The sequence below is a fragment of the Poecilia reticulata genome, linkage group LG17 (assembly GCF_000633615.1).
Source record: "Poecilia reticulata strain Guanapo linkage group LG17, Guppy_female_1.0+MT, whole genome shotgun sequence".
Taxonomy (NCBI): domain Eukaryota; kingdom Metazoa; phylum Chordata; class Actinopteri; order Cyprinodontiformes; family Poeciliidae; genus Poecilia; species Poecilia reticulata.
In genome coordinates this window covers 25,105,418-25,116,017 of record NC_024347.1, presented here as the reverse complement: position 1 = coordinate 25,116,017, position 10,600 = coordinate 25,105,418, and the positions used below count along the sequence as shown (strand labels likewise).

Sequence of the window (10,600 nt, the reverse complement as noted above, 5' to 3'; positions counted from 1 at the left end):
TATATATAATATACACACACAAGTCGTGTGTTTTTTATGATGTGCTATCATTACTTTGTGGCTATGAAGTACAGTCGAGTTGCAGATAGTTTCAGGTACAGGTAGTTCAAATATAATTGGAAATTATTTCTAAGAAGAATAAAGAATTTATTTTTCCCTAGTGATATCCATACAAAGGGACAGACCTCCCTCTTTCCAGCCGTATTACATCACACTGTATCATGTGCAGAGATGAGGGACATCCAGAGCTATATCTATTAAAAGAGCCAAAAACGTCAGGCATTAAATTATATTGATATAGTTAATGGAGTCTGTGWCTGTCTCTGATGAGGGAGCTTGAACTTGTGGGCTCATAGTCACAGGAAGCAGAGTTGGCAGTCTGTGTGGAATTTGCATTTGTCTCTTTGGACCTAAATCCTAGATTGACGCATGCTATCTTAATCTCCTTACGCAGAGACAATCAGAGACCCAGACAGACACAGAAAGAAAATGTGAGAGAGACAGAGAGAAAGACAGTGAGAGAGAAGGCTTAGGACACACACAGCCTTTCTCCTAGAAGATCTTTTAGTCATTATTCTGTCTCTGGTGACTTTGGTTTCGCTTTTTTTCTTCCGATGAATAACTGGGCAATGATAACAGTAAATATTGGAAACTATAAAATGTTTCCAAAGGAAAGCGAATGTGCTTAGTCATTGTTTTATAAGAAACCAAGGCACATCGGGGTGATTAACCTCAGGACAGCAACAAGTGGTAACGGATCCTCGTAATGAGTTTAGCTGCATTTCTTMAAAGAAGTATAATGAATACACCTTWATATTTATTCMGGCATTCACATCCCTTATTGTCAAGRTCTACTTCTTATTTTTATGCCATATTTTGTGYTGGYCACRCATAAAACCACTGACGGGTAACGTGTTTAACAATGACTATCCCTTCATCAGGCACCTATTAGTAGGTGGGATACTACAGACAGCAAGCAASCATTTTGTCCTCWAAGCYGAATTGTTTGAAATAGCAAAAAGAAAGAGCCAGTGTAATAATTTKAACTTTTGTCACTGCAGATAAAAGCAGGAGGCTGTAAAAGCAAAGCAGGGATATTTCAACCATGAGACTAACAAGTTCTTAGGAGGTGAAATGTGGACTTACAGAAACATTTGCTGCTTGTTCAGAAAGGAAGAACCAACAATCACCCAGCGACAACATTACCTAATCTCATACTACATTAGTCAGATGTTTTACTCTCCTTTGAATGCTTAAAACTGAAAATATTACTGATGGTATTAACTACTGATTATTATCGGACCAGTTTGGAGCAATCCTAGTGCAGCGATTAACAATTTCTTCTTTCTATTATATTATTGAATCTGTATCGATTCCTTTTTCTAAATCTGAACACATGTGGTGCTTTAAGAGAACAGTATAWTAGAAACAAGCATTTTCTTACTCTATGTGTCCCTTTTTATGAAGAGTGGTCATAGATTGAGATAATTTTTATCTTAAATATTTGGTTTGTGACTTCTGGCAGAGTTTGTTGTTTATAATCACTCTTAGAAATTTTTATTCACGTTGAAATCCACTCTAACATTATTTCCCAATTTSCTTTTATGCCACCAAATACCTTAAATTTAAGATTACCTTAATTTAATGGAAGTTTAATAATGCCAATCCACATATTCCATGTTGTCAATTCCCTTTCTATGATTTTCACTGATCCTTTTCTACATTTCGTTATATATATGGTGGAAAACCTATCAATGGTACTGTGTGCACTATTAATTCAATTACTTCAGAATGCAACAATGCTGTTGGAATAWTTTTAGCACATTTGAACAAGATTTAGTAATATGTATAAAGTTAGCAATTCTGCACTCAACAATCACGTTGCTATATTTTTATAACCTTGCGTTGGTATTTGAAGTGTTGACCTGGCCTCCAAATTCCCTGTCCTCAATTAAAAGTGTCAGAAATCAAGTTAGATATACAGAGGCCTAACCTCACAACTTACAGGGTTTCAGGGATCTGCTGCTAACATCTTGGTGGTAGTTAAGGCAGCACACATCAGTGGTTAACTGTAGTCTTGTCTTGGTGGTTTAGGCCTGTTTGGACAACAATAGGAAAGGACCAAGAGACACAATTAGACATTGATTMAAATGTTACACATCATGAGTATATTTTAGTTGTTAGATGCGTTACATATTACTTCCTTCTGAAAGAAACATACATAAACAGTAACGCTAAAAAGCACTACTATCAAACAAGCTGCACACGCCAGTTTGCTAATTGTTTAAATGAGTAATAGGATATCTAAAATGTTATGTGAAAGCTACCTTATCTACTCTAAAATAGCATCAGGCAGAGGGCACACAGCCAGTTTCCTTCAGACAAATTATGCAAGGCAGCTGATGAAACAGGGATCGGAGAAAAGTGTATTGGAGAGCACACATTATGCAAATGAGCAAATGTTAATGACCAAATGAGTGCGTGGCAAAGAAATCCTCACAGTCTTTGGAATAATTAACCAACCGTTAATGAGCGGCAAATGAACAATAAGAGGACAGTAAGAGCACCGATGTAATCARATAAAAAATGATAATATTTCCTTTGATGCGGGAAAAAAAACAGTATACRGAGATCTGGGCTTACTTCCAACTGGTGGATTTTATTAGTCACAATTAGATTAGTAAACTGTTGCACTGACTTTAAAACAGAAAAGCATTGACACACATCTGGAAACAGAGAATGTTAATGCATCAACGTCCTTTGAAAATATCTGTAGAGCCGATCTTAAAACATCCATCCATGCATGATCTGTACCGGCTTATCCTTGCAGGATTGCGGGGGCGCTAGTGTCCATGTCCAGTGGTCATTGGGCAAACGGCAGGATACACCTTGGGCAGGTCGCCAGTCCATCCCATAGCAACACAGAGAGACACACAAGATAAACAMCCAGCCACACAAACACATATTTTATACACATTTAATGTATCAACACACAGTAGCTGTAAAGGGATAATATCTTATATCCCTTTACAGCATTCAGTATGAATTAAAGGTCTAAAATTTMTTCATAAGAGATTTKTATTTATTTTTTTGAGTTGTTATAATGGRAGACTTAGCTTTTCCTGTGGGCGATGTTTGTGTTTAGGTGACAAATTTCTCTGAATGGTTGCTATGGAAACATCTCCCCATCTGTTGAATTAGTGTGCAACAAGAAAACCATCTTTAGGTGGAGAACTCTACAAATCATATGTTTATATTTTTTTTTAAACATTGGGAATTGTAATTTGCCTTCAAACCTTCACTTAACTAAAGGTTCAGAAGAATTTTTGTTTTGCTGTTTGTTTTGGAAACCTAACTGTTTTTTCTAGAAATGTAAACAGATTTTGGACTTAATGAGAATAACACTCGTGAAAACTGAACGGGAACACAGCAAAAGTTTACAGTAAAGTATGCAAATCAGAAGATGAAATTTGGTGAGGCTGTCAAAATTAGGCGTGAAATAAGCACTTGAGTACTTTTCTTTCCCACACTGGAGAGGCTGTGTCTCACAACTTCAGGAGTCAATGAAAACCAAAAACATTGCCTGCTGCTATTCTCATGTGATGTGATGACACCAGATTCTAGATTGATTTCTTTTTTAAAACTGTCAAATTGACCAGGAAAGGCATACCTACTGCTATTATCTTTAATGTAGCAGTACCCCTTATGTTTGCATTTGCATTTCTTAAATACCCATTCTACATTTTAGTTCGCCCTCTTAAGGAATGGCAGTGCTACAGGTCAGCCAGTTGGCTCCTCTGATTATTCCCTATTAGGGACTTTCATCTTCCCAATGAGAGGCTTCCTTCCTAATGCACTTCTCTGGCATACACCAAAAGAGCTGTGTAAACACTTTTGAACGGAAAAGGAGTCACCTTCAGGTTGGACATTGTGGGATCCAGTTTTACCTGCTCACATTATCTTTGTCCTTCACTTTGCTTCGCCTATGCTTTCATTGTGTTCTCATGCATTTGTTGCTGTTGTTTCAGTTTACTTCATTAGTGGACAACTGCATATGAAATGAGGCAGTCTTATGTTTTTTGTGTACAGCAGTAAAATAATTCTGGAGGTTTMTSTCCCTGTCAGCTGCAACTGAGAGGCGCTCAAACAGCACACAAAAAGCGGGAAGTCGGAGACGATGTGGACAGAATGGCAGACAGAGTTTAAGTGACTTTAAAGCATCAGTTAGCTGTCTCTTTTTTTTAATTTTTCTTTTGATGCCTTTTCAAGGCCATTTCCAAACACTGGTGTTTGTTAAACCTGAGATTGAGGCATAATAATGAATAGACTACTGGGAGACCAGGGCCCCACGAGAGTCGTCTTTTTCTCAACAGAGTATGATAGTTATGATGATCTGGTTCTTCATCGTGGTGAAAGTTTGACTGACTGGGATGGGAGATCAATAAAGAACATAGAACTTGCAGGTGTCAAAATACAAAGGTGGTATACAAAACAAACAAAAGAAATACACCCTATAATGTTCAATAATTTGAAAGTCCACATATGGGAAAGTAATTTTAAGTAGTTTTCTTTCTCTAGAATATGGACAACGCTGAGATTATGACCTCCATTTTGTGTGTTAACCTTATTTATGCATRATTTCTTGAAGTTTATCACACCATTACTCCGGTTCAGATCCAAAATTGATGGTGGAGGTTTCTTGGGTCATTAATTCTTTAGTTCAGTCCATCTTTTGCAGATTGACTCATGGTGGTGAATATTGCCTTAATAAACTACTCAATATTGGCTCAGTCTCAGAATTGAATTGTCATCCAAATTTACTTCAWAACACTTAAGTTGTTCTGAGTTCCAAAGTCTACTAAAAGAGCCCCAAGGCCCAAACCTCAATCTCTGTGTTTCATAGTTGGTTAAATACAAACGTTTGCTACAAAGTGCTGAAAGGCTATTGGATCTTTCTGTTTTCACTTTTTTTCRGCTTTAGTGTCTCAGATAGAAGTTTAATATCAGAAAAAAACAACCTGAGTAAATATGAAGCAAAGTTTCGCTTTAAAGTGATGCTTTAATTTATAAATTGGAAAAAAACCATTACCCAAACCAACACGAGCGTTTGTGGAAAACTCCCTCTAAACCTAAATATGGTTGCATGATAAATGGAAAAGTATGTTTTTATTGGTGTAGAGGAATTTGGTACCCTCTTTCACACAGAATGGCTCTAACTACTTCACTTAGAGGGTCTTAGAATACAATTAGCTTGTTAAAGATAATGTCATTGTAGCTCAATCTAAACTAAGCAAAATCTTTTTTCTCCACTTCAAAACCCTAAATTCTCTCTCTTGAGAGAATTAGAAGTAGACTAGCACATATGTTTCAGGTCAATGTCCTGCTGCGTAATCTAAATGTGCTTAAGATTAAGGTTACAAACCGATGGCCGGACACTCTGATAAGAATTAAGGGACCATCAATTTTGGAAAGTAATCCAGGTCCTGAAGYGCAAAACAAATACCATCACCTTGTTTGACTGTTGGGATGGTGATCCCTTTTCTGAAAAGCTTTACCAGGGTTAACAGTGACACACGTTTCCCTCCCTCTTGCTTTGGATTCAGCTTCTCTTAAATGACAGTCAGTTCCTCTTTATCATTTTGTTAACAGACACACATTTTAGAAGTTTCAACTTAGCAAGCTGCCAAAAGTAATGCATGTACATTACATGGTCATATTATTGATTATTTGGTAACGTACAGCACCTGCTGCTAATGCCCTCCTAAAGGGTGTAAATTTTAATTTGTGTTCCGATGAGGCTTGTTTTATATCCTGTGAATAAAAAGTGAATAATCATTAACTATGACTACATSTAAATTAAGAAAAAGACGTGCGTCTAATTCGGTGGGGCTGTTTTGCACTGTTGGCTGGGTGACATTGGCTTGCARAATGGGCGAGTGCTGTGCGAACAGATGTCTACACCAGGCATGGATAAACAAAAAGCCATGAATGGGCATAATTTTGTCCCAGGGGAATTTTCTTACTTTTCCTCTCTGTGTCCTTTCTGATAACGTTAGTGTATTTTGATATCTTTTTTTCCAAAGCATAAAGCGTTAGCAAAAGTTTATTTTTTATTTTTCATTTTCAACTTTTGTGCATCTACTGAACTTCTAGATGTCTCTTTTCAACTACTTTTTGATTTTAAGCTTGTACTACCGTGCAGTGTTATCTGGTGTGCATTTTTTTTGAGGTGGCAGAAATTATTCTTGCTTTGTRTACATCGTGGTTTTCACAGTTAATGTCTTAAATAGGGCAACAGCTTTAATTTGTGACAGAAGCCAAATTCCCCCAACTAACATGAGAGGACACACTTTTGTGTTAAAACGCACCACACTAAGTTGTTGTTGCAACTGAGGAGGTGATTTGTGACAATAGGATTTAAGTGAATATCTTGAGTGCACACTAGAGGCTGTGCCATCCCCCTGGCTATGACACAAAGGCCATTAATTGCCATGTCTTTGAGAGGACAATCTAATCTCTGAGAGGCATGGCACAGCAACTCGAGCATCCCGGCAGGGAATCTGTGGCAACACTTGATGAAAATTAAAGACAAGGAGTTTCAAGATAAATTKATCCGAGGATGTTAAAGTAATTCAAGAACACTTTCTTAAGTCAAAAGTTTATYAGTGAAGCATTAAATCAGTCYAAGACATTTTATAAAGATGAACTGACTTTAACCAGTACAGAGGATTGGTTTTTCATGTTTTGTGTTGTAAAAGAAAAGACAGATAATTACAAATACCATTAACAATCAGCACATAGGCAACCATATGCAGGGGTTACTGCAAAGACTGTGCACATGTTAAACTCCCAATTAGGACAGAGTTCAGTACTAAATAATGACAAAAAATGTCATATTTTTCTTTTGAATTTGAGTTCATTGTGATTTGCCCAGAGCACATGCTGACACCATCAGTAACTTCAGTGTGTTTTGGAGTTATCTTGATTCTTTTAGTTTTAGTGTTGACATACTTTTTTCTTCTTTTACTAATTTGAATGTTCAGTTTTTYCAAATTATGTTTTGGTACTTTGGCTTTATTTACTGCTTAATTTGGGAATTTAAACATCCCAGGTTCATMTCTGGGATGAACCTTCGTTTCTTGCCACAAAGTTAAAAGTTATCTGATTATTTATTTGTCGCCTTGCATTAACAAACATGTGCATTCAGTGTCTTCTTATTAAGTAAATTAAGCATGATGAGTTTAACTGGTTGGAGATAAAGTAGTTAACTCTACGCACAAATAATAGAATTAATAAGACATTACACAAAAGTGTCCTTATGTATTTTAGTGGCAGTATATTTTAATTTCTTTAAATAATTGTATGTAACTCCACACGTTCCACTTAACATTGTGRTAATATTCTGTTTGAAGGGAGAGCGTCAGGACTCGGATTTTGTTGAGGAGAGAAACGCCCAGGTGCAGCTGGAAAAGGCTAAGGTACTTGGTGGTGTTGCATCATTTCCTTCGTTTCCTTCGTTTCTGGAGGATGTAGTACAGTCTTTCTAGTACAGAAAGACTGTACTACATCTAGTACAGTCTTTCTGTACTAGATGTACAGAAAGACTGTCCAAAAGGAGATTACGTCACAGAAAGGAATAATGAACGTCCTGATTCATGTACTTCAACTGACAGATTTCAAACTATTCTGCAATAGAGTGACAAACACRAGBCAATGAGCTTAAAAAAAGATTTTAATTATAGTTTTAAATTGTTGCTGATGTAATCCTATAGAAGTCAAATGTCTGTAGGATTGATCATTACGACTTTAAGGTGGGCCTGTCTTTGCCAGCTAAGCAATCCCTGCTGATATGTCCTGTTGAATATTGAAGCAGATCATCCTCTACAGATTTAATGTACTCCCACCGGTGCTGCATAATTAACATGGAAAATCTCCCCAGCTTGTAACTCTGCTGGCCCTAAAGCCTCATCTGTGCAAAGTGAAGTAATTAGCAGCTTGATCGTTATGCCGCTGACATTTGACTTCTATAGGATTACATCAGCAACAAGTTTTTCAGTCAGCAATGCTGTGACAGTGGCTAACCTCCAGCAAAGATGAAGACACAATAGACTTTTGTTCACTATAACAAATGCTACTTACAACTTTAGCCTTAGCTCTGCTGTCTCACTAATGTACAAGAGTAAAACTGAAGTACRTAAAAATGAATGAATTAGCCTTCATTCATTTTTACGTCTCWTCACCCATAGTGCTGTACGTGTTCCACATTTGTTTTAAATAACTATAACACCTRTTCTATGCCCTCAGTACAAGCCTGTGGCCTTTGCTGTACGTTGCAACTTCTCTTACACGCCAGCTGACGACGACAACGTCCCTGTGCCGGGCCAAGCCGTCACATTTGAGGCCAAAGACTTCCTTCATGTCAAAGAGGTATGCATTGAAAAAAGGTCAACATGTACTGATAAATCAAAAAAATAATAATTACCAGCACAGACTGACATGCATACAATATTGTTGTCTTTAGAAAAACTTGGGTTTTTATCAAGCTTTGTTCCATATTGATAGGTATGACATATAATGATGCATTTTCTATAATTAACACTGATTAGTAATTATGGGGAACATCAGTGTTAAACTTTTTTATTCACAGTTCAATGTCTTGTTTGATTTGCTTTGCAATTGGAAGAAATTTAACAATGAATGGTGGATCGGACGGCCGGTGAAGGAGGATGGGGTGGTGGGCTTCGTCCCCAGTCCGGTTAACCTGGAAACCATTCTCATCAGAAGAGAAGTCCAAGCCAGAAAAGCTGCCAAGGCCTTGGCCAGGTAGGTTCACAATACTGCTTGATTGTTTACATTTTTTTAAGGAAGGAACCAGAAGCCAATGTATTAAAGAAGAAGAATGTAAATCAATGCATTTAAACTGGGTCCTAGAAAAGAAATGTTAGAAAATATTTGTGAAATGTCTTTGAGACCTGATAGCACCAAGAAAATTGTGCATATTCCTAATCCAATAAGTCAGACTCGGTTTCCTGGTTAAATTMATAACCAGGCTCAACCTAGAAGAACCACTGGGGATAAAAATCTACAAGCCTGTTACAGAATAACACATCTTAACGGAGAAAACGATCCCTCAAAACAAGCCAGCAGCACAGCAGTGGAAAGATGAAACCAAATTTAAACCGAGTCCCCTTTAGAGAAGTTTAAGTCATTATACTTCTCATTATGTTCATTTTTCTAGCAGTCTTCTCTCTCACTGAGTGAATCTCACCTTGCAAAATTTCAACAAAGAGAGTTATATCTCTKATAGACGTTTTTCATTTATAATTTCTTYTGTGAACACAGACATGACTGTTAGGTTAATTGCGTGTGTGCGTGTAAACAGTTGTTTGTGCTGGGTGTCTCTGTGTGGCCGTGTGATGGACTGGTGACCAGTCTYGGGTGCAACCCGTCCCGTGCCCATTGAGCACTGACAGTAGACCCTTATAAGTAAAGCTGTGAACTTTTATCAAACCTCTGTGAGATAATTCATAACTCATTTCTTGTTTCAGCAAAGCAGCAGCTCAAGCAGCTCAAGACATGAACTCAAAGAAATACACTCCTCCTTCACAAGGTCAGTTTGTGCACCGAATGAGACTAAATGCATACTATTAAATCTATCCTTAATGGYAATTAAGTTAACACGGCTTCTTTTTTTCTGTGTGAGCAGCCAACCAGCAGGTGAAAAAGAAACCGGTAAGTGACAAAGCTAAATTGTATAACTTTTGTGAAGCCACAAAAGTTTAGCTTCACATTCGTTACACATCAGATTTGAGGACTTTAGGCACCGTTCAAATAAACCTGGTATTTCAAAAAGAAGCACAGATTTCTTTCTAGAAGTGCCTGGATCCATTCAATAAGGATTGTTAATGATGATTCGCTGTCTTAATACATACATATTAAATACTTTATTTGAAATATAAAAGTTTTCAGTTCCCAAAYGGGATTCATGTTTAGTTACAATGAAAWTAGATGTAGTGTAACGTCATGAATAAAAGACTAGAAACAAAATGTTTGGTGGTTCTGTTGACAAAGGGYTGACATGTTTCAACTGCATCACTAACCAATTTGCTTATTAAACATCTGAGTTCAGCTCTTGGACACATTAGAGCATGTCTGGTAGAGGAACAWGAAAATCCAACAGTTCAATGCAACAGATGTTCTTTGTACGGCAAACCCAAAGCACAACTTGAAATTTTCAGATTGTTGAACTCCTTAAATGTTCAGTTACCTTTTCTTCTTTACAGAAAGCACAATTGAATGTCAAATTAGTGTTGGATGTATTGTTTTTCCTGCTTATTTAAAACACAAACTAAGGCTTTTGAGAGAGAGACTGGACATACCAAAGTGCAACTTTCTTACAACAATAACAAAGTGGATGTATTTCATGGAAACCATACGGTGTGTTTGTGTCTGCAGGGGGAACAGGTGACCATGTATGATGTTGTGCCAACAATGCGACCAGTGGTTCTGATGGGACCGTCATTGAAGGGCTTAGAGGCGAGTTTCTTCTGACATTTGATTCAATTCAACAATTTTAGCAAAAACTCATAACAATTGTCAC

General features: G+C 37.2%; 1 protein-coding gene and 1 long non-coding RNA gene across 2 annotated transcripts in view; one reads left to right on the top strand and one right to left on the bottom strand.

The window, feature by feature from the left end:
• The window catches only part of LOC108167119 (uncharacterized), a 9,783-nt gene extending 6,880 nt beyond the window's left edge, over positions 1 to 2,903 (bottom strand). Inside the window, exons 1-2 of the long non-coding RNA XR_001777527.1 lie at positions 2,815 to 2,903; positions 2,006 to 2,096 (exon numbers count right to left, since the gene is read on the bottom strand). This is a non-coding gene — a long non-coding RNA (uncharacterized LOC108167119). The remainder of the gene's footprint in view (positions 1 to 2,005; positions 2,097 to 2,814) is intronic.
• cacnb2b (calcium channel, voltage-dependent, beta 2b) overlaps positions 2,848 to 10,600 on the top strand; it is a 16,150-nt gene continuing 8,397 nt past the window's right edge. Inside the window, exons 1-7 of the mRNA XM_017310202.1 lie at positions 2,848 to 2,897; positions 7,413 to 7,478; positions 8,305 to 8,427; positions 8,684 to 8,823; positions 9,549 to 9,610; positions 9,707 to 9,732; positions 10,456 to 10,536. Of these exons, the coding sequence (XP_017165691.1) occupies positions 2,853 to 2,897; positions 7,413 to 7,478; positions 8,305 to 8,427; positions 8,684 to 8,823; positions 9,549 to 9,610; positions 9,707 to 9,732; positions 10,456 to 10,536 (543 nt within the window). The 5' untranslated portion in view covers positions 2,848 to 2,852. The remainder of the gene's footprint in view (positions 2,898 to 7,412; positions 7,479 to 8,304; positions 8,428 to 8,683; positions 8,824 to 9,548; positions 9,611 to 9,706; positions 9,733 to 10,455; positions 10,537 to 10,600) is intronic.